Raw genomic sequence first — 25,302 nt, 5'->3', positions numbered from 1 at the left:
TCTCCTCAGTCAATCAGTCGCCCAATCAGACTGTGAGTCAACCCGCTGTCAGTTAATAAAGCCTACATCTCTCTCCCTCACACCCAGCAATTATATTCGGCCACAACCGCGACCTAACACAACGCAAAAGCTTTGCAGTTAATCGGAAAGAGCGCGCATGTAAGAGCAAAAGTTCACACTGTGAGAAATTGGGAGTAAGCAAACACAATACACCAGCCGCCTGGCAGCTATTTTTGTCCACTTGCTGTAACTCGAACAATGCAGCCCTGGGAGTGCTCTCTTTGGCCTGCATGCGTAAAGAGGAACGCAACAAAACGAAGGCGCGTTGCTGTTCAGTTGTAGTTTACGCGTCGGCCGCAGCACAACGCTAACGAGCAAAGCGGATAAACGGTATACGAATAACGGATACAAAAACAGAAACAAAGACAGCGGCGACATAGGCGAAGCGCAGCTCCAGACTGTATGTGCTCTGCCAGCGTTTGTTCTTTAGTCTTCTGTCGGTGTTATCAGTTCGGCGGCAGCGAAATACCAAATCGTCGGAGAGCAGGTGGTAGCAGCTGAGCCGGCGGCAAAAAAGCTACAAAAGAGGCCAAGTAAATTATACACTTAAAAGCAACAGAGACAAATACAAATATAAATATAAATACAAATACGTGTGCAAAAATATATATTTTGCTAAGCACTTGTATCCTATGCACACACACCTACATACAAACGCATATATATAAATTTTGGAGTGTCTGTTCGTGTGTGTTTCTGTGTGTGCTTGAGCTGCCTACCTTCAGTGTCGGTGTGAGTGTTTGCCTGTTCGCGCCTCTCAATTAACGGCCCGGACATAGCGCGAGACTTGAGCCACATTGCTGCTGCTGCTGCTATTGTTGTAGTTGTTGTTTAGCTGCATGTTAAGCCAATAAATGGTATTAAAATTTAAAAAAAAAAAAAAAAAAAAAAAAACCAACGATAATTGTAACGAAGCAAAGCAAAATTTAACGAAGCAAACGACCGCTAATGGACTTTGTCGATTTTATATTTCATGCAGGAAGCAGCTGCAATAACAACAACAATAACAATAAGAGCAAAACAATGAAAGCCAAGGTGAAATAGCCAGCAGAGATGAACGGCAGCTGTCGTAATTAAAAACTCATTTTATGCACATGTTCGATGCGAATTTCAAGTTAATGGGAAAGCGTGGGTGTGGGTGTGTGTGTGTATATATATACTATATAAATCTTATAAATCTTTTTCATCTCTGGCCATTAGCACGTAGCACGTAACGCGCCAAAATAACATGATTCCAGTATTTATAAACAAAGTTGCTGCCAGTATATAAACATACACACACCCCCACACAGAGAGAGAGAGACGTCTAGAATGGTACAAATTTGAATTTAAGTTTCGAATAGTCAAAACGTGGCAAATAATTTTTTTTGTAATTTTTTTTGTTGTTGCTCTCAATTTACAAATAAATTCGCCGCTGTCACCACTGACGCCGCAATCGCCGCCGCAGCCATCGCCGCATTGTTGCGTGAGTTGCCGCTGTTGCTGCTGCTGCTGCTGCCGCTGCTGCTGCACATGTGGAAATGTTGAAATGTGGCAATTTATTTATACGATTTATGTTATTTTTGGCCTGAAGCAGCGGCGAAGTAAATTGCACGCAGCGAAATCAGTCCAAGCACGCCACATACGTACATACACAGCCAAACGCACATACATACAAATATGTAAAAATACTCGAGCTACTCGCTGCGATGAACCTATGACAACACAAATGTGAGCATGTATGTGCATATGTTTGTATGTATGTACACACTGGCAAGCGACACACTTTTGAAATTCCAAAGGGAATGGCAAACCGAAGAGAAGGACAAGAAAAGGAGAAAGAGAGGTGCAGAGCTAGCAGCAATTGCCAGAAAACGAAAGGGACCTATAACAAAAGCAACATGGCGCATAGCTGCCGTTAGAGATTTATTGAGGGTGGGGGAACTAACGAATTTTCAGTAGTAGCAGCAGCAGCAGGAGCAGCTCAGCTTAAAGTGCATGGCCAAGGCACGCACACAAACACACTCCCACATACACACACATGCATATGCTAGAGCGCGCTTTTCGGCGCTGAATTCGAAGCAAGTGCTTTTTGTTTTTACGAGCAGCCCAGCAAATAATAGCATTTTATGTGTGCTCTCTACACCGCTTTACAACAATACACTGAGCGAAAAGAGAAACTGGTCAAATGACAAAAGATAAGCCACGTGCATAAAAAAGAAGAAGAAAATAAGAAGGACAAGTGCGTACAATGCGCTTGACAAATTAAATTTTACGCTCACTTAATTATGCAAATGCAATGAGTGCAACAAAGCGTGCAGCTTACGTTTACCACTCAAACGATAAACTACAGTTAAGGGCGCTCTTAAATTTTGCGCAAGCAGCTTAAGCTGTCGTTCGCTTTAATAACTCACTCATTAATTGAGTTTGAAGTGTAGCGCAAATTGAGCTGTTTCTCTCAGTGAGCGAGTGAGCGTACGTACAGACGCTCACACACACAAATACACTTACAGGGAATGGCCATAGTTGAAGTTATGGCTGAATTAAGTTAAGCGCTGGGCATACAAGCCTTTTGGGGTTAGTCAGCGACTAAGCTGACCTTTTTGTTTAGAGCACGCACACATGCACAGTCACACGCACACAGAGACAACGGCAATTGTCTGGGGTACGCAATTTGATGTTAACACAGCTGATTGATTTATTGTCTGTTCAGTAGCTACCGCAAACACCAGCCCAACGACAACAACAACAGAAACGCACACAAAAAAAAAACAAAAAACAAAAAACAAAAACAAAAAAAATTTCATACAAACAACACAACGTTGATCAGCAAAATGCCAAAAGTCCTCAATAAGCTGGAGTCGCAACGTGTGCAATAAAAACCAAAAATAACAAACACACACACACACACACAAACGTTTACAATAGTTGTAGACATGCAAGCGAAAGGGCTGCCTTATGGAGACGTATGTATGTGTGTATGAAGCGTGCGCTTGTATGCGTGCATGTATTGTCGCCATAATTAACAGTTGCGACGACGACGACGACGGCGACGACGACGTCAGCGGCGACAGCGCGTACTAGCCGCCATTTTAATTTTACGATAACTGTTTTCACCTACTTGTTTTCACTCATTCTCATTGTAAGCGGAGTGCATGTGGCAGCACACACACTCAAACACACTCACACACACATACACACACTACAAACTACAATACACTCACACACACTCAGACTTCCTCAGTGCTTCAGTTGAAAATATTCTCGCAGTGCGTCACCAGTGTCACAGAGCTGAAATTATTTTCACAGCACGTCAGCAACAAGCTTTTCTATATGTACATGTACACGACGTACCCCATTTGAATATATATGAAAGTAAAGGGTATTATGAAGTTGTCAATTGTATTCAAAAGACAGAAGAATGCAGAGTGCTTGCGTCGCTATGAGCCGAAGTTTTTGCATAGCTAAATATTTGAATTTTATGCATGAAAATATGAAAATTAAATACCCTAGACTTTTCTTATATATGTGTATATAGGCTATATGTATGTCTATATGCATTAAAAGTTCATTTGAATTGTAAACACAAAATTAATTTTAAGAACAAAATTTTCCATTGTTTAGCCAAAGACAAAAAGAGAGAATGAGAGAGAGAGAAAGAGCTCAAGTTATTCATACAGGCTAACTGTTAGTTGTGCCGACTCTCGCTCACTCCCTTTCGTTTTTAAGAGTGTCAAATGAAAATTTCTTGGAAAATTAACATTTAAATTACGAGTACGCTCGCTTAAATTACAAAATGCTCTGCAATCATTTCCTTCTGCGTGCCAAGGCGCGCGTGCGATTCAAATTTAATAAAAAATTCCTTCAACTTGTTTACATAATTGCATGCATAATGACATCACATACATTACATTATATACATATATACATATGTCTTATATAGTTACTCATTCATAAGCCATCATTTAGTTCGGCAATGCTGAAATTGACCAAAGTAAACTCATTTACAATCAATTAAGTTTGCCCTTTGGTTCGAGGCACGTTTCGCAGCCAGTAAGTGCCGTGTGACAGTTTAATGATGCCACGTATGTCACATGGACAGACCCACACAGGTGGAGCGGCAGGTAGCCCTCGTTACATACGTGCGGCCGTAAATCCCAGGACATCATGGCTGCACACTCAATCAATGGGCAATGTTATATACCGCATTTAAGCTACTTAAACAACTTAAATGTATCAATATTCAATGCGACCCATTGCCACTCAACAGTCCACCACTCCACCCTACACTTATCCCTAACTGAAACCCATTCATGAATTATTCCGTTAGGTATTCACTTGGGTTTACTTTTTTTTCGAACTTTGGAAAACTTTTTGTAAGTTGAGCTAAGCTGCAAATAAATTAACTGGCGCTTAGCTCCAGCTCTGTGTTGATTTGTTATCATTTAATGCCTTTGCAGACGATTGCCAACTAAATTAATTTTGTCTGAGCGCTAAGACTCGTTGAGTAGGACTCGCAATGAAGTGTGTTGAAGTGAGGGTCTAAATGTATTTTTATTGCACACAAATTAATTTCTTTTCTATGCATTTGACGACTTTTCCAGAGCTGCAATAAGTTGCTAAGTTTGCTTTAAGTGCTTGAGAATTTCTAATGAAGTCTACTCCAATAGAAATCAAACTGTGTTTCAGAAATGTGTGAAATCAAACTGTGTGTTTCATTGCAGACAAATTGATTTCTTTTTAGACAGAGCTGAGTTGCTTTTCCCTTGAAGATATTTTAGCTTGCTTTAATTGTTGGAGAATTCTAAATGAAGTCAGCTCTATTCAGAAACTAACTGGACTTTGATTGTAGACAAATTGATTTTTTAATTTAGATATTTATTTTTATGCATTTCATGTTTGCATTAAACTGTTTAAGTTGATTAATTAGACAATTTATAAATTCTTTGGTTCTTTATAAGTTATTTACTTAAAAATTTTAATGGCCTCCATAGCTATAAAGAAGAGTCTAGAATAAACTTTTGAAGCATTAAAACAGCATGAAATGTGTGCGCCTAAGAATGCCAAACTATAGACAGGCCATAAAACTCTGTGTATACCAATGCTATATATCACTCTAGTGCTATATATACTATATACGCTATATATACATAATACATATATATATATAATATATAATAGCAAAAAATTCATGCTTGATCGAATGCGATTGCGTGCTAATGCAAGTCTTTCTAATTGAACGTGAAACGTGAATGTGAATATCAAATGGAATTATGTATTAGAAAAGCACATTAGACAGGCGAATGTGGTGTGTTTGTGTGTGTGTGTGATTGTAGATGTGTGTATACAACTGCGTGCTATATGTGGCGTATGCGCAATGTGTGTGGGCCTGAAAGTATGCAGCGCTTTGTTTGGTTTCAATTTCCGTAATGAAAACGAAAGTCCGGCTTCTTAGCTATATGTTTTTATATATGAATAGAGGCTTACAATATATACATAAATACATATACATATTAATACAGTCAAACTACGCTAAAGTGAATAGCTTAAGACATATGCATGTATAAGTAACATATATTCATAAATATTAATACAGTCAAACTACGTTACAATGAATAGCTTAACTCAAACGGCAAGGCTTTGCCAAAACTATTGGACAATAGTAAAACCTCCACAACTTAAAATCCCCATAACTCGGTATGGGGTTCGGCTCTATTATTAATTTACCTTCCCTGTGTTGTTATGGTTCTATTCTTGATGTACCGGTTCTACACTTAATAAATATATATAAAAAAAAAAAAAAAAAAAAAAAAAATGAATAGCTTAAGTCGTGAATGGAACTTAACTTTATTATTGAATGATTGAAAATTTGTGTTTATTCAGCCTTAAATCTTTATAAAAGTTAAGAACTTTATAAGTAATATTGGCCAGCTAATTGCTGTTTATTGCTAGAGTGCTCACTGTGCTCCAGTAATTGTTCGGCTGCCTTGTTTTCCTAAGCTTCTTACAACCAATTTGACTAAACCATTTGCCGAGATGCTCATTAATATTCCACAAAAACTTTGATTTATTACAGCAACAACAGCAAACACGGCAATACCAACGGCAACAGCAACAACAACAGCCAAGAACAATAGTAATTAAGGCGAAAACGTGCCACGAAAAACAAACCGAGAACAAACAAAGAAAGGCAAAGAAATAAGCGCAACAAGAGGCGCAAAAATTAGCTGCCTTAATGCTTCTATAGCAATTAAGCCAACAGTAACAGCAACAAAAAAACTGTTAACCAAATGCGCAATGCATACAATTAAACAGACAACAGCAACAACAACAAAAGCAACAGCAACAACAATAAATCAAAAGACGGCGACGACAGGTGGAAAAGCTGTGCGCGTCCCTCATGCAGCGCCGTCGCCGTCTCATTGAATTAATTTCAGCAGCACATAAATTGGCCGTTTGAAAAGCACGTAAATTGAAAAGCGGAAAAGCGGAAAAACTAAAAAAATAGGAAGCAAAACAAAGGAATAAGTAAACACTCGAATAGAAAACAAAACCCAACTTTTTGTTTCCAGTCAGAAATCAACGACTGTCAACTGAACGATTGGCGTTTGTCGTTTGTCGCTTTTTATTGATTTTATATATAGAAAAAAAAAAGAAACAGAAACAAGAACAACAAGAGCTACAGCAACAACAAATGGCATTGAGCCGCAGCAAAAGAAATAAACAAAAAACAAAAGCAAACGCATTGTGAATAATTTTTACTCAATTGTAGCACGAAACATTAAGAACAATAAGAAAAATAAGAAGCAGAAGAAGCAGAAAACGAAACGGATATATATACATACATATATAGATAAACATAGCTAAAATAAAACGGTCTGATGATTCAAGACAACGCACACACACACACACACTCACACGCCTATGGCGATGCCCATAAAAATGTGCTATAAAAAATAAAAACGCATAAATTCAAACAAACAAAGAAAAAAGCCAACTAAAGTTCAAGTTAAAGTTAAAACAAAAGCGAATCGAAAAACTAAGCCATCACAACAATAGCAACAGCAACAGCACCAACAACAACAACAGCAACAATTACATATACAATGCCTAATTGGCCTGGATAATAGAGCAAAGGCAACAGCAAAAGTAGAAGAAGCAGAAGCAGAAGCAGAAGGAGCAGAAGCAACCGCAGAGAACAAAAAGCAAGACTGATTTTTATGTTTTTAGTTAGCTTTCTATTCATATGCAAACTGGCAACAAACTAAATGCTAACAACAACTACAAATGAAATACTCATAAAGTACTAAACAAAAAGAAATACTAGAACAAAAACAAAAACAAAAAAATTACCACAATTACACGAGAAGGTGCAATGACGAATGCCAGCAAATGAAGCGGAAACCATAGGAAATCCGGCTTTTTTAGGACATACTACAACAACAACGGCAGCAACAACAACAAACAACGAACAGCAACAAACAACGAACAACACGAAGAAGAGGAATTATCAAAGCCATCATCAACAGCAACTGAAATTGAAACTACTGAAGCAATTGAAGCGCAATGTTTGTGTTCATTGTCGTTCTGTTTGTCAATACCTGTCTAGCTGGTGAGTGTGTACACTGAAAGAAATCAAGAAGTCAATGAACATCAAGTCGAAATATGATTCAATGATGTGCATTTAATTGGAAGAATAAACAAACATTTATAGGCTTGTCTTCAAAGAGGCTAAAACTTGATTCAAAACCTGACAATGCTTGCACTAAAAAAAAATAAAAATAAAAATAATTATTATGATTATAGCTATTAAAATAATTTATGTACATTTCCTTCATTTTGTCTATTTAATGTTTAGAAATATGTATTCTTGTTTATTTTAAATACAGTTTCTAGTTTTCTATATAAGAACACATATTTTTCTTCAAGTGTATCGATTCCGAGTAAATATGAAATGTAAATTCCGGATTCCAATCAATGTGCTACAGTTCAGGCTTACATATAGCAACTATTTTTTATTGACTTCTTAATCTGGATATGTTAATTTTAAGCTAAAAATACTTTGTTTATCTGTGCAGTCATGTCGAACTGTTATTTATCTACACGAGCTTATCTATCTCCTCTGTCTGTATGCAGGCACCATACCAGCTACGCCGGAAAATATAACCGTAACATTTCTAACGCCAACGGCTGTGCGTGTCTCGTGGCAAACGCAGATTGATCTAAAGGCGCATCCCATTGAGAAGTACATTGTAACGTATAAGCCGACGGATGACAGGTAGGTACCTCTGGCATTACCACACACGCACATGCATAGTCACACACACACACACACTTTGCTTCCTTTACGTAGTTCACAAAGTTGATGCAATTATGCAAAGAGGCGTCGCTGACTTTACAATATTATGTGCAATTGACAAGGCTCAGCTGTGGGTATCTGTGTGTGTGTGTGCGTGTATATGTCTGTATGTGTGTGGGTAACGGCCCTGAGCTAAATTCAAGTTAAGGAAAGTGGGGGGCCAACAGGGCTCAACAGCAAATACAAAGTTAAAGCCAAAATGACCGCGTATAACGGCGTTGCCCGAAAAAAGAAAAACAAAAGAAGCCGCCGCCGCGTGTACTTGAAGTTACCAAAGTTCTCTTACACTGAGGGAAAATCCAAAAACAATGTGAAGACAGCTTTTTTTTTGAAGAATGAAAATGTGCACACAAAGGGTCTTAACTAATTATAAGTTTGGCTAATTAATGGAATTATTGTTCAGAATTTTTGAGCTTAAGAGGGGGAGGGAAAGATGGAGAGAGTGGGAGAGAGTGAGAGATGGGCAGAGATAGAGATGGAGATGGAGAGAAAGATAAATAGTCTTCAAAAAAATAAGATGTGAGTGCGGCAGATGTGAGAAAGAGAGAAGGGGAAAAATATTGAGAAGGCAGTAGAAGGGAATCTGAAATGTGTGGAGAGAGTTATCGCAAGAAAAAGAGATAGAGAGCGAATGTATGATAAATACATTGCGAGATTGAGAGAAAAGACAAAGCTAAACCCTTTATCAGCATTGAGCAACTTACTAGAGTTATTGTGATTAATTGATTTAGTACCCTCGTCTTTCTCTCAGTGCAATGCGCTGCAAGCATGCCAGCGAGCGTACAAACTGCTGCATTGAAGCAGGAGGCCAAATGAGTAGGAAAAAAGTGCGATAGTGGAATAGCATGAAGAACAAAACATGCTTGTAATCGTAATATTTTCCCTGCTCCACGACTCTCTTGCACTCGCTCTCTTGCGCTCTATTCCCATCTCACTCCATCCTCTTTGACTGCGATTTGACAGTGGCAGAGCGTGGAATAAAAAAGAGCAGGAGGCGGAGGAGAAGGAGGAAAAAATAGAAAACAAGTCAAGTGGCGTTGCATATTTCGACTAGAAGTCGAACGGCGGCCAGGAAGGACTCTCTGCTAACGACTACAAACTAAGGACTTCCGCTGGCGCAAGACGCGAGACGCGAGACGCGCTCCGCGGGGCGTGCCACAACGGAGGCGGCTCGACTTGTGTAAGAAGGTAGCGTGAGGCAGATGGTCAGATGGGCACACGGTAGGGGCTCGGCATTGGGGGGCGTGGCACGTCAATGTTTTGGAAGGACATTGGAATGCCGTGTAATAAGTTAAGTGCTTGGCTTTTGTGACTTTTTGACTGCGGCTGCAGTTCGGTTAGGCTGGCTGCTGTTGCCTACCTTTGTTCTTGTTGTTCTTCAAGGTGTTTTCAATTTAATAGCTGCGTGTGTATGTGTGTGTGTGTGTGTGTGTGTGTGTGTATGTCTGAGTGTTTGACTGCATGCGCGTGTTTGTCTTTTAGTGACCATCGCCCATTGTTGTTGTTGTTATTTCTTTCTTATTGTTTCATAAAGTTCACGCCTATATCAAAATTTTATTACATTCATTTCGTTTGCTGTTGCCGCTGCCGTTGCTGCTGCTGCTGCTATTGTTGTTGGCTTTATTTCTCATGGCCTGAACATTATTTATAAGTCAGTTTGTTTTTTAATTTTTGTGTTTTTTTTTAGTATCGATTTTTAGTGCTCGCACTCATTACAAGAAGGGCAAGCGAGTGGTAAGTGGGGGCTCTAGGGGGCCCGGGGCCTAGTTTTGTGTTCTATCTTCCAGCCGTTTTTCGAGTAAAATTGTGCTGATGAATAATGTATGATTAGTACATAGACACGTTGACGATGACTCGAACTCGACTCAACTGAATGGGTCTATAACATACTCTACACAGTGCCTACCGACCCAGTGGGAGCACACACACATACATACACACAAAAATACATTTCAACAAACTTTGTGTGTGTGTGTGTGTGTGTGTACACACCCTTGTGCTAGACGGGCAGACAAAAATTACATATCTGAGCTGCATACATTTCTAGTAGCTTTATAATAAAAGAAAAATATGTGTTTGTATATACACTGAGAGAAATGAGACTAAAGAGAAATGCCAGCATATTCTTGAACTAAATTTTAGTTTAGATTAGAGCACGAATTTCTCGATGAGATCAGTTTAGCTTTTAATTTACTTAAACTAAGGTTAGGTTAGACTTATAGTATATATCTTTGATATAAGTTTTGTATGGGTATAGTCTAAGTATAGTAGTAGCAAAAAAAAAAAAAAAAAATGCAGATATATAAATAAATACAAATATAAGTACAGGTATAAATAGAGTATTAGTATAGTGTATATAAGTACTAGTATAAGTAAGTACTAATATAAATTAAGTATAAATATAGTATTCATGAGTACTAGAACAAGTAAGTTTAATTATAAGAACTAGCATAAATAAAGTATAAGTATAAGTATAGTATAAGTATAATATAAGTATAGATAAGTATAAAATAATTATATTATAAGTATAGTATAGTTATAGTATAAGTATAGCATAAGTGTAGTTTAAGTAGAGTATAAATTGTTGTACTTACAAGTATAGTATAAGCAGAATAGCCCTTTAAAAATCCGACCCAGTAATCATTAAAACTAAATGGCCTCAACATAGTGCTCAATATTGAATGAAGGCATATAAGCGTATAATATTGGTCAAATACTGTATTTATTATTCTATAAAACGCTATTGATTGACTTTTTCTTAAATTAAATTTGTGCCATCATTTTCTCCCACGTTTATACATCGAATAGCGTATACTTAATGCTAGCCACAGACTTCTGCGTATACTTAATGTTAGCTCTCTGTTTGACTGCGCATAATATTAATGCAAATTTTATGCTTGACATAAGCGCATAATTAATATTAGTTGATGCCATGGGCAAATGCTGCGATATTACGGACATAAACGCACTCCCGCAGTGCCTTTGGCTATTTTATGCCTGCGATTTCCCAGATTTTCTCACAGTGTTCACATATACTTTTCTGTCTGTCTGTCAGTGCTGTTGTCGACTATCCAACCAGTCCATGAGCAAGGGATGCGGGGTACAATTTGTCAAGCACCATCAATAACAATAATAATTAATAACAATTACTGTCCAGGCACTAAGGGCTAGAGCTAAAGTGCTCTGGAAAATTTTCAATCAATACGAAATGAATATATTTTGTGTGTGTGTATGTGTGTGTATACATTCAGATTCTAATATACTGTGTACAAAGTGGAACGGCATTTTTACAGCATTTATTTTACATATTTTGAGCTCTATCCACTGACAGCTTCTAATTATTATTGTAACGTTCCAAAAAATGCAACAAAAAGGTCAAACGTCACGGCCCAGCTGAGAGTGCTACACAGAGACTGCTACACTATAGTCCAAGTCAACATTGTGGTTTTTGTTTTTTTTTTTTTCTTTTTTTATACCCTGAACCCATTGAAAATGGGAAATCAGGGTATAATGGTTTTGTGAAAAAGTATGTAACGGGCAGAAGGAGGCGTGGCAGATCCCACAAAGTATATATATTCTTGATCAGCGTGACGAGCTGAGTCGATATAGCCCTGTCCGTCTGTCCGTCCGTCCGTATGAGTGCGTCGATCTTAGAAGTTATAAGAGCTAGAGAGCTGAAATTTGGCATGCATACTCGTGTGTATCATACGCAGTACGAGTTTGCTTTATTTTTTCGATAAATCGTCCGATAACTTTTTTATCGAGAATAATCGAAAAATTGATTTTGTTTTTTTGGCCTAATTTGAACATTTTTAGACCTGGAGTCTTCAAATTTGTGTTGTATATAAAGTTAATCGATACAAAGATTTTGTAATTTACAGATTTTGGATACCACGCCCCCTTTTCCCCCAATTTGTAAAAAACGCATTTCAAATACTAGAGACTTGTGCTTTGGAATGTACACACATATTTACCATATGATTACACTCTGAAAGTTTCATTAAGATCATATGTTTACAAAAGAAATTATTCGACAAATAAATTCTCATAATATTGCCCACACTGCAGCGCAGCCCAACCGCAGTCGCTGCTTACTGCGCAGTTAGCAGAGCGCAGGCTTATGCGTGCGTGTGGATGCATGTGTATGTATGTGTGCATAAAAGAAGTGCAGAATGATTAGAATATCAGATTAGAGGGTTCAGGGTATCTCCTAGTCGAGCAGTCTCGACTAGAGCTTTCTTACTTGTTTCTGTTCCGTTTTTCACTTTTGCCCATTTCCATTCTCATTTCTCAATTCTCTTTTAATTGGTTTGCATTTTGTCTGCTTTATAATTTTTGCTGGTGGTAAATCATTTTACATATTCTCAAAATGAGAAATCTGCGCTGTCTGCTGCACAGCAGGGCGTATACTTAATTAACTTCTGCCTCGTATTCCTCTAATACTTGAGCGAGAGCAACTTTTAAGTCATTTAGTTTGGCATGGAATCTGAAGTCTGAAACACCTGAAGCCAATTAAATACTTAAGAGAGCTTTTCTCCGGGTTTTTTTTTTTTTTCATCAAAGACTTTAAGCATATTAAATAAACATATAAGAACTTTATTATGAATGTATTTTTTTTTTAAGTTTCAATTATGGGGGCAGTGAGTTTTTATTGTATCTGTGACGCACCTGCCATACATAATAGATGAGCTGAGTTCAATTAAAAGTTTTGCGGGTTTGCATGTGCATGTTTTTCATATTAATTTAATAATTCACTTTTAGTTGGCTTTTTATTGTAATTATATTTATTTTGGGCCTCGGACTAATTAGCCAACTTTGTTTTCATGGGCTATTTTGTTGGTCGCATTTGCATAAAGTAGTTGCTGACAAATCAACGTAGTTGGAGCATTAATTCAGTTGGAGCTTACAAAAGTTTTTTGGAGTTACACAAAAGTTGAGCACCATGGATATACATATATGTATATGTATATGCCATAAGCATTGCAGCTGTTGGCAATCATATATACTATGGCTGCCTCTATGAATTTATTTCATTAAAAACACTTCCCAGTTGCTTCAATTCGATGTCCTCGCCCATTCGCCCTCAACAGCAGAAGCAAAGATTGCCCCTTCCTAATCTCATTTGGTCTGCATAACAGCTTTTGGTGTGAGTCTATAGTACTTCAATTCTGAGAAGGCAGAACAAAATCCATTTGATTCTTGGAATGTACCCAAGGGACGAAAGATGTTTTTATACCCTGAACCCATTGAAAATGGGAAATCAGGGTATAATGGTTTTGTTGAAATGTATGTAACAGGCAGAAGGAGGCGTGGCAGACCCCACAAAGTATATATATTCTTGATCAGGGTGACGAGCTGAGTTGATTTGGCCCTGTCCGTCTGTCTGTCTGTCCGTCTGTCCGTCTGTCCGTCTGTCCGTATGTTTGAACGCGTCGATTTCCGAAGATATAAGAGCTAGAGACTTCAAATTTTTTGTAAAATGTTCGTAATTACAGCGCGGATATCGAGTTTATCATTAAAATTCGATAACTCATCCCGATCTTTTTTTATCGATGAAAAACCTTATCGAAAACCAGTTATAAAATTATATCTTCTACACCTTTATTGCTAGAGTCTCCAAATTTTGAATGTATGCTTATATGCAATTTATACAATTTCGGTTTTTGTTAAAATTTACCCCCCACCTCTAAATTCACCCCCTCACCCTCACTTTTGTAAAACGCGTATTTCAAATACTAGAGACTTGTGCTTTGGCAATTACATGCATTTTCATGTTATAATCATAATCTGAAAGTTTCATGAAGATCGTACGTCCACAAAAAAAGTTATTAAACAATTAAGTTCTCATAGTAAGCGCACACTGCAGCCCATGCGTGTTTATGCGTGGGTGCTTGTATGTGTATGTGTTTTTGTATGTGTGTGTGTTTCTTGTGTAAGCTGAAAGACGCGAAAAATTATTGAAATAGCTAGCACTCCAAGGGTTCAGGGGATCTCGTAGTCGAGCAGTCTCGACTAGAGCTTTCTTACTTGTTTTTAATGCCTATTGGAGGAGATTGCATCTATTGGTGGACAAAATGTACTTTATTAAATACATTATTAGTTATATATGCTTTCTTCACAAGGAGGACTATATGTAAGGTACGCTTTGCCCCTGCTGAGCCTATTAAATATGATAGATAATTCGTATAATTCCTCTAATGGCTTGGTTTATACGTATATAATGAAACAGAGGAAGACACTGCCCAGTCCAGACGACGAGCTAAGCCCTGGCATAGCCTCTAATGCCTAATGCATGTCTTGTTTGCTCTGCATGCCAAAAAAGTGAGCGTAGAGTGATTGAAAAAGTAGTTCTGCTTGGGGTGCAGCTGGCTTCCAGTCAGACACTCCCGATTAGAGCACGCTAACTGGTTGCAATTTGCTACTCTATACAGCAAAGGTGCGAATGCCCGTGATTATGTGTTCCAAATTGTAAGGCTTACCCTTCAATAGTTGCCAAATCCAGTGCATTCATAGAGCTAGGCAAGTGAACAGCAGCAGCATAATAATAATATGTAAACTAATAATTTATAAGCTATATTTCTATATGGCCAATACTTTATAGTATACAGACATGTCTGTGCGTGTGTCTGACAGCGAGACAAAGCTTCCACTCAGCATGCCGCACACAATGTATGTTTCTATACATACATGTATGTCTTCGTGTGTGTGCGTGTGAGTGTGTGTTGACCCTTAATCCTGCTGCTTCAGTTGTTACGCGTTTACAATACAATAAACTCAAACGGTTTATACACAGAAAAATGAAAAGCAACTGTATGGTTGTGTATGTGCAGCATAAGTTATTAAAAATGGCAAGCCAAATGTTACACACACAAACACACACACATATATATATATAGAGCACACGTATATGTATATTTAACTTGAATTTGCAATTTTGGAGTCTGAGTAATGGACACAAAAAAAATGTTGAGCGTAGCCAATTGCAAGCGCGCTTTCTAAACTGTTTGTTTATTCAACGGCAAACGGAAATCCATTGGCCTGGAACTTAAACAACAGCAGCAACAGAAGAGGCAGCAGCAACAGCAGTGGCAGCAGCAGCAAAAAAAGTTTTGCGGGAAAAGCCAAGAGAAAGTTTGACTGGGTCAAAAGGGTAAAGCTAAAGAGCATATATGAAATTTTTTGGCAACATTTATGAGAGAGAGAGAGAGAGCGAGAGAGAGAGAGAGCGAGAGAGCTTGCTCTCGCAATTCCCCAAAGTTAAATGCTCTAAGCCGCCCCACCCGTAAGCCACACGAAACTTGGCTTGTGCGTGCAAATTGTGGTGGGCAATCAATGTGCCGACAGCTGACAGTGGAGCTTAAACTTGATTTGAACCTGGTCGACCTGGAACTGGCCAAGTTTAGACATTGTCACATCTGTTGCCATGTCTAACGGCAAAGTTTGCATAACTGCCAACAAAAATAATAGCAAGCGGTTTTTTTTTTTGTGAGACACTTAAGTGGTGCATGGGGCATATTAGCTAAAGCATTCTGTGCAAATATATATATGTCAGTTTGTTCATATCTAAATAAGATGGTTATGCTGGGAATACAGAGAACACAGCAGCTTTATACAAGTCAAAGACTTGAGCGTGAACTGGGACTGCAACTGAGAGTGTGAGAGTGCGACTCATATTAGTACAGAGGATAACATTATTTGTGAACCACATTTAACATTTGTGCTTGTGTTTGCATTCAAGAAAAGCAAGCGGAATGTTTTGGCTAAGCAAAGTTAGGCTAAATGGGACACAAATGCCAGTTAACCGAAATTAAATGTTTTCTATGGTTAGTTGGGATACTTAATATCCTTGTAGACACGCAGCAGCTGTACAAATTTACCTTTTGTATACTACTATGCTAACATTTAGATAGTTATGTTTACCTTTTATGTTTGTCTCTGACGCTAAAAGCAAAATAGATTTCGGAACTTTAAAGCTAAACGAAATTTAACTACCCAATTTAAAATGCTCCAGCTGGGAGTGCCGAACCGAAGAGATACCCAATATATTTTCGATTTAAAATTATAGATATTTAAAACCAATTTTAAATGGAGGAGCTATGTATACAATTTGAAGGCAACTGGAGAGATTGACAGAGGGGCCTCAATAATCTCTGCAACTTCCATCGATTTCATTGAAATTCAGTAAGAGAGATCGATAAATTTAAGGGAACTATAGCTATGAATACAACACCTATGAATAACATTTCAGGACAGGGCGGAACTAGATCGATTCTGTTGATTTCATTGAAGAACTTTGTTGTTTTATGTACTTGCATAAAACTGAAGCTCTTAAGTCATTTACTTGTATGATTTCATATTTTGATAGTCTGTTTCATTAAACTAAATTTGACAAAGACATTAAAATGTGTTTTAACTGAAATGCGAAGAGTATAGACCACCTTTCAATAAAAACAATTATATATAATTTGTTAGAATATTTAAATACCAACAGTTGATCAGCCTTGAAATATTATAATTATATGTATATAATTATTGATTGAATATTTGAGTACTAACTTTATGCTGGTGCCAATCAAAGTTTGTTAAGTTGGAAACAGACTAATTGATATGGTCGAAATAGCGCATATGATTATGACCAAACCAAGTTTCTTTTAATATAAATATAGTTCGAGGTTCAAGGTTCAAGGTTCAAAATGAGATTAAATATGTAAGCCTAGAGTCTACAGCCATTGAATTTGATATATTATAATAAGAAATGAAATATTAGATATATGTGTGATATAATCTACATTTCAGGCTAGTTTACAGGGTATTACTTAGTTATCGTAGAGCTTAACTATCGGCCTACTATAATATTCTGGGCATATTATTTAGTGACCAAAATTTATTTATATTTATAATTCTATGTACATATTTCATTTTACAGGGTATACCCTTGTCGATACCCTGTTCTGCTAACATTTTGTTGTATATTTTGTTGATATTTCATTAAGAATTCGAACAAATAGCTCTTTCCTCCCCTCCTCCTTCTCCTCACTCCCATAATTTTACAGGGTATTTATAGTCACCCATCGCTTACTGATTGACACACTTTGCGTTAGTCGATGTTTTTGCTATGGCTGCAGGCAACAAAAGCCGTGCCGCGTATGTTTTTTAGCCTCCAATGGCTGACGCGTCGATTCCACTGGGGCCCATCGCCAAGGCATGTATGTGCGTGTGTGTATCTGTGTTAGTGTTAGTGTCTGTATTAACTGTAACTGCTGTGTGCTCTATATGAATAATGAATCATTTGTCAGGCTGTTGTTGTATCGTAGCGGCCGCGCTGCTGTAACAGGAGACATTGCAGCAAAGGCCAGAAGTCTACGCAAAGCTCTGCGACTTTGGTAACCACGCACTTGTTAGCTCATAGCAGTTATATACTATATGCATATACATATATATCTCTACATACATATATATCTATAGAGTGGAGTGGAGTATGGCGGCAAAATCTAGGACATGTTTGGCTAACTGCCTGGCAAAGTGACAAAGTGAAATATTGGGCCCATGCTGTAATTACGAGCCACAAACCTGTCCTCATATTTCACGTCTTACTCGCAACTATTTATTGTAGTTTTGTGCAATTAGCTACGCACACACACTCACACACATTCGCATCCAATACACATAGTTACATCCTGTCACACTTAGCTGACGTTCGAGAGTGGTAATTGAATTAATTTAAGTTACAGGGTTGTACAGGACGTTGCCGGCAACAGCGAGGCCATTGTCCTGGACCGTCTGCTGCCCAGCACACAGTATTCACTCTCTGTGACGGCCATCTGGATGGGCAAAAGATATCGCAGTCGCGGCCAAATCAAATTTCGTACGCTGGGTAAGTCTATAGCTAAAGTAAATAAATCTTAAGTTATACTATTATAGCTTTAAGAATTGTAGATCTTAATGTGAACAAGTAAAACTGTAATACTTGGCCTTGTCTGTCTAAGCTATGGACAAACCCCAAGCGAGCTGTTGTGTCTAACTTTCCTCTTTATGTTAGTTGTCAAAGTAGTAGCAGGAGAAGTAGTAGCAATAGGAGTGAAAGCAGAAAAAAGGTAGTAATAGCAGAATAAATAATAGTAAGAATAGGAGAGGAAGTAGTAGTAGAAATAGTAGTAGGAGTAGTAGCAGTGGGGAAAACTATGACAAGCAGTAGTAGGAGTAATAGGAGAGAAAGTAGTAGTAGAAGAGGGAATAGTATTACAAGTAGGATTAGGAGTAGTAGAAGAAGTTTAAGTACAATTAGTAGTAGAAGTAGTAGGAGAAAAAGTATAAGTAAAATTAGTAGTAGGAGTAATGGGAGAGAAAGTAGTAATAGAATGGGGAATAGTATTACAAGTTGTAGTAGGATTAATAGGAGAACAAGCATAAGCATAATTAGTAGTAGGAGTAGTAGTAGTAATATCGTCATGTAGTAGAGCTATTTAGCTTTTCAACTTAAATATAACAAAACTAGAATATAAATAATCTGGAAAGTAATAGTCTGGTATAATAAATAATAATAATGGGAAAATTGGGCTCTAGCTCTTACGGATATATCTTAAAAGAAAGATATAGACATTTTACTTGTTTTTTCATTCCATTAACTTAAATAACTATATGGCAAAATCTATCATACAAACCTCGTATATATTTTAAATACTATATATTTTATTTATAGATCTGCCGCGAAATACATCACAGCAGGACTTTCCGCCTGGCATCTATGGACGCAATGGCTCCGGCAATGGCACCAGCTTTGGCGACGATGTCACCTCCACAGCCACCAATACGCTGACGCACAGAACGTCCCGAGAGTTGCCAACGGTAAGAGAGAGTCTATGATAAACGAGTATATATGGTATAGAGCTGCCTTTATATATATATATAAGTATTTAATTTAAAACGATGCCGTTTAAAATGCATGAAATCTACCTTTTCTACAGATACGAGGCGTAGAGATTGGTATTGTACTCATCGTACTTATGGTGTGGGCAGGTGCAATAGCGCTCTTCTTCAACCGTTGGGGCAAAATCCGGATGCTGCTGCCCTATCAGCCGGACTACAAACACGAACAGCTGAAGGTGCCGGGCACAGGTGTTTGCAGTGCCAGCGGCTGCAACGGCCAGCATTCACACCAGGTATGGTATATATGAATATGTATATGCATACACATATATATTTATGGATATATATATTTAGTATGTGCTTACTATAGTCGGCTGGCATTTAATGGGTATTTAATGTGGGCGGATTACGCAGGGCAGACAAAAAAATAATAATAATAATAAAATAAAACAAGTATTTGTTCTGTTTTCTGAGCGCGAAATGAACTTTAACTGTTTCCTTTTTTTGTTATGCTTTATTTATAGAACCTACACCCCGATTTCTTTGTCAAGGTATACAAAAATCTTTCATTTCTCAAATACTTACTGCATTACGAACCAAAAAAAAAAAATCTTTTTCTTTTGCATTTTATTAGCTTTGTACAACAAGTCAAGTAAAGACAATATGAAAAGTTGTATTTATGGAAATATAAAAAAAAAATGCGCACAATTTTCTTAAACTAGTGCACCAAGCCCTACTCTATCAACAATTTTCTCTTTTCTTCTACTTAAAAAAAAAAAAAACGATTTCTATCAGATTATTTGGAAAGCTTAAACTGACAAAATTATCTATTTTTTAATTTATTATATTGAATGTAGAAACATTTTGGGCCTTCCTAGTCAAAGCTGTAAAAATCCTGTATATATTTGTCTGTTTCAAACCAAACATAGATCATTTATAGATGCCAAACTTATAATGAATTAACATCAAATAAATATAGCATACTTTGTCGGGCTATCATGTCATGTATACGACCCGTACATATTTACACCTATATATTGTAAATGATTATTGGAACAATTATATACAATAGGTTTCACCTTCCTTTTTCAACTTCTACTTAATTATAATTTGCCTAAGATTCAAGCTTATTTCTAGTTTAAATATGATTTTGCTTTGATCGATTTTGTAGTATATAAAATATACTCTAACACGCTTTCTTTTGAAGTTTCTGTAGAGTACCCTCACTTCGGTGTGCACCGAAGATAGTTTTTAATTACTCTTCTTCTACTTAGAAACGTTCGCTTCAACTTTTTTCAATCAAAGCAAAAAAAAAAAATGTTTAAATTCAAAATTCCATAAATTATTTTAGTCACATTTAGAGCTGCACCCAGGCGGTTGACCCTAAATGAACCAGTTCCATTTGTTCCATTTGTATATGTTTGATGGTTCCGCGCATGGAAGCACTCTTTTAAATATATGAATATATATATATAAAAGTTTTTACCCCATTTGCATTTTCTATACATATTTCGTAATTAGTCTAGCAGTTTTGGTTTTAAGCTTTTTTTGAAGCTTTGTTGAGGTTCTTCGAGCTTTCAATGAAAATCACTGACAAAAGTTTCTTAATATTCCACCCAATGAATACACTTGGCTCGCTCTCGCCTGCTCCTGCTCTCGCCGCTGTCTCTCTCTTTCTCTTCCTCTCTCTCTCTTTCTCTTTATATCTTTCTACTGTAAATGCGCTGCACTCAGTGCTTGCCCCGTTGCGAGGGCTGCGGCATCTTCGATCGCTGCTTTCAGTATCCGCGACGGGAGCTCGAGCGCGATTGCGGCTGTCAGTTTGCGCTGCTGCATAAAGCGGATGTGGAGAGCTAGCAACCAGTGCATCGTGAAATGGCGGCCACGCCCACAGCGACCGCCAGCCACAGCCATGGCACGCCCACCAACACGTATGTGCGCGGACTCAGCGTCGATAATCAGTCCAATGTGCTGGAGCATATGGATAGCATAGATAGCGCTGTACCAATAAGAAATGCTGATACAGATGTGGACGCAGATGGCTGTCAACCAGCCGAGGATGAGAAGCTACTGTTGCAGCGGGAGCCATCAGTGCAGCCGCAGCTTCCACAGCAGCGTGTGTTGCCTCTCTCGGTCAATAGTCATACGAAGCAGCGTCGATTTGCGCAGCAGCGCAGCATATTGAAGAACTCGCAGGAGCGCACCTTTGTCGAGGAGAACGAGGTGCTCGAGGCCAAAAAGCAATTGATTTTGCGTCGGAGGCGCCTCTTCAGCCACTATCGGCAATACGATCAGTGGCGACGGCGACAGTTCAGCTATGATCCCAGCTACTTTCGCCCGCCTCCGTTGCCGTCTAGACCGTTGGCATACGCTGATTATGGGCCAACTGCCGTTGGCGCTGCCGGCGTCGGCTTCAATCACGGCGCCATGGGATATGGAGTTGGAGGCTCCATATCCGGTGCGGGCAATGTGGGGCGCCGGCGACGACAGTATCGGCGGCAGTATTCGTGCGCCGATCGCAGTCGAGATGGATCGCGCGAGAGCCGTGGATCATCCACGCTGCAAAAGTATCACAGCATGGTCGCCAGCGATACCATACACACCGAATCATCCATGCTCAATCACAGCAACTACAGTGAACCGGCCAGCGTAAGTGCTTTTCGAGACGCCAATCGATAAACGATATAGCGCATCCGATTGCTTGTTTGGGCGTTCGCTCACATTTATTTGTGCTCGTTCGTTTCGTTCATTTGATCGTTGCGCTTGCTCGTTTCGTTCCGTTTCGCTCGCCTATCGATTCCGATAATTGCACTAAACGCCATGCACTTCGTGTTGGGCACGTTAATCGTTTAACCGTTTAAACCGTTTTACCGTTTGTTCGCCCGGCGTTTGCAGCGTTGAAAAACAAAAAGAAACTATATTTGAGCACCCAATATATAAATACTTAGCACATAAACACCAATACACCATGTACAGCTAGAGGAGAGCCAATTCTAGACTCTCACTAGACTTTCACCAGAGCACAGCCAAAAACACAGCCGCCAATTCCAAACAACACAATAAAAATAAAAGACACCAATTCACTCACAGTTTTCGTATCGCTTTTGTAGAGTATTGTGCAGGTTGTTGCTTTAAGCTTCTCGCTTGCTTCTGTTGTAGTTCTTGTTGTTAATCGCCTGAAGAGGATATATACTTCGTTTCGTCTCTGAAATTCCTGTTCTTCGATTTACAAGTTGTATGTGTGTGTGCGCGCGTGCGAGTGTGTGCGTGTATAGTCTGATATTTTGTTTTTGTTTTCCACCTATGGGTCTCTCTCTTTATCTGTTCTTTCTCTTCCATGTCTCTCTTTCTTTCTCTCTCTATCATTCAACTTCTATATATCGTTGAGAATACAGTTCGACAGCAGTGAATGTGGCGGCACCTTTGCTCACCCACCGTTGCACTGCAATAGCCGCGTAAGAGAAACAAACTGCAAAGATAACAATTATTCTTCAATATACAACTACTTTTCTAATGAATCTCTGTCTTACAGCACATCCATATGCTCGCCGAGGAGCGGTCCACATCGATATCGGAGCGCTGCACACGTAGTCGCATCAACTCGGCCATATTCGTCTCGTCGGAGGGTCGCGGATTCGACTCGATCGAGTTCCTGCGTCGCCATGGCTCACAGAGTGTGCTCTGCCGGAAGGCCAAGAGTGCAGAGAATATCACCGAAAATGGACGCAGGGTAAACCGTCGTGATAAAACAAAGAATCTTATTGATGAAATATTTGCCTTGCAGAAGAGTCTGCGTCCATGGCGCACTGACGATGACTCCGTCCAGCAGCAACAGCAGCAAAACTCCTCCCAGGACATTGAGATGAAGGAGTGTGGCGCCAATGCCGGTGAACTGCTCACGCTGCCCGTACTCCACGACGCCAAACAATCGCCAACAGCCGTAACTAGCTTACTAGCTCGCTCCTCTGCCATAACCACGGCCAACGTTATCGTGGGCAGCATTTCGCTGGAGGCTCCACCGCCGTATATGCAAGATGATGATGCCACCTCGATATCAGCTCTCATACACAGCGATACATCGGCTCTGGTGCACGATTCACAGGATTCAGCGGAAACTGTGGAGGAACTGGTGCACGTTCCACTGCTGGCCAGTGCAACGGCTACAGCATCCTCCGTTTCGGCCGCCTCCACGCCCAGCATTGCTATTGAGGCAAAGCCGCGTGTGTTGGTGCATCAGCGCTCATCGACGGCATCCTCATCGCCGCACAGCAGTCCCAAGAATTTGGGCCTTGGCTTGAAGATCATCAAGCCGAAGATTAGCGCCGTGCCAATGGTTTCAGTGTCGGGCCCATCGCCGCCCATTGAGAAGCCGCCGCTGGCAGAATGCTTGTAACAAATGGCAGCCGAAACATTTATCTAAGCGCGCTCACTCAAGGCAAACTGGACCCCCAGTCACAATCGCAAATCTTACACTATCCTTAGCACCTACTCTCACACCCACACATACACACACACACGCTATCCTTGACTCAGATGGAATTGTGGTTTAGAAGTATGCCAGCTGCTCAAATAAGTGTTTCGGTGAAGCTGAACGGGATTTAAATGCCGCTTCAGGCAGTTAAAACTAGTTGTAAACGTATTACTAGGAATAGACGTAGGCATAGACGTAGTTTATGTACCAAACCATGAAGGGAAGTGAAAGAGGGGCATCAATAAATTGCAGGAAAGCTTTGTATATTCAACAACGACTGAAGTATACATATACGAACTATAGATGATGTGTTTTATAAGCCATTATAACCAGACAAACACACACACAACTGATGAATCAGCTTTAACGACAAACAAGTAAACTATCAGGCTTTAATATATTACAAAGAATTTCTGGTTTAACCCTAGACATAGGCAGACTTGAAAACCTGTTGATGACGTTATATACGATATATATATATCTATATCTTTACATGTTCTCTTCTATATCTATATACATATACACACATACACTTGAATATGACTAGCTATAGCCAAAACCTAGGGCACCAACACATGTTTATACATCTATATACACCTCTATGTTTTTCACTAGTAGTCTATACACGTATGTACCCTAGAGGTAGTTGAGAATGAACCCCACTATATAGCTTGTAGGCACAAAGAACAATTGAAGGTAGTCGAAAGCGTTACTAACTTAACTTACTCTTACTTACTACTAGCTAACATATCAAATACCCACGACCAAAAACGAAACGTTGAAACTGTAAAACTAGTCTATAAACTTAAATTCCTACAATACGATATTGTAATATAGAATTGTCAAGTAAGAAAGTGCCCAGGATGAGTTCTAAGTGTTTTTAAAACTCTTGTACTTGTACGTTTATTATAAAGACGTCATTTTAAAGAAATATAATTCTATAGATATATACATATATATATATACATATAAATATAGGTGTATGTATGAGTATCCTTTTAGTTGTTAAGCATGCATTTTCAAACAGTTTCACTTGATGTACCTAGTATATGATAGTTATATGAATTATATATAGAACTGATGGCAGCACAGAAAACCATTTGCTCTCTCTTCTCTAGGTAGTTATTTACATTTTAGTTATGTTATTTCAATTTTTTAAAGCAATATATTTGCTTAATGCAATCCCCTAATAACTTATACTAACTACTATATAAACTATAAACTGTCAACTTTCTGTCTAAATTAATTCTTATGTATATAGACACCCGCACATGTACCTACTCAATAAGCTCTTTAATCCCTGCATCTAAAATAGAATCCATACCAAATATAACAGGAAAAACTGGATTATCGAACGGAACACATGTTGTTATTAAGGAATTGTCAATTTATGGTCCAAAGCTACAATAATAATAAAAATACAAAATAATTATAAATAAACCATTTGAATGGGTCAGAGTTAAGCTTAATTAATTTACAATTGGTCTACGTTCGATTCGCTATTAAATAAATATAATGTGGATGTGTATTTTTTGAAATCAAATAAACGGAATAATTCATTCAATTA

At 38.6% G+C, this 25,302-nt stretch overlaps 1 protein-coding gene across 1 annotated transcript; it reads left to right on the top strand.

The window, feature by feature from the left end:
• The first annotated feature begins 315 nt into the window (after positions 1–315).
• Positions 316–25,299, top strand: LOC108616562 (uncharacterized). Its single transcript, XM_089471520.1, is given in 10 exon segments — positions 316–593; positions 6,116–7,651; positions 8,176–8,317; positions 18,130–18,272; positions 19,098–19,243; positions 19,363–19,557; positions 20,999–21,913; positions 22,660–22,719; positions 22,797–22,994; positions 23,049–25,299. Coding segments are annotated over 9 exon segments (2,454 nt in total). The 5' UTR covers positions 316–593; positions 6,116–7,605; the 3' UTR covers positions 23,658–25,299.
• Positions 25,300–25,302: the final 3 nt, after the last annotated feature.

The sequence above is a fragment of the Drosophila arizonae genome, chromosome 5, assembly GCF_054131065.1.
Source record: "Drosophila arizonae isolate 15081-1271.41 chromosome 5, UAZ_ARI_1.0, whole genome shotgun sequence".
Classification (NCBI taxonomy): domain Eukaryota; kingdom Metazoa; phylum Arthropoda; class Insecta; order Diptera; family Drosophilidae; genus Drosophila; species Drosophila arizonae.
This window is presented reverse-complemented; position numbering and strand designations above follow the sequence as displayed.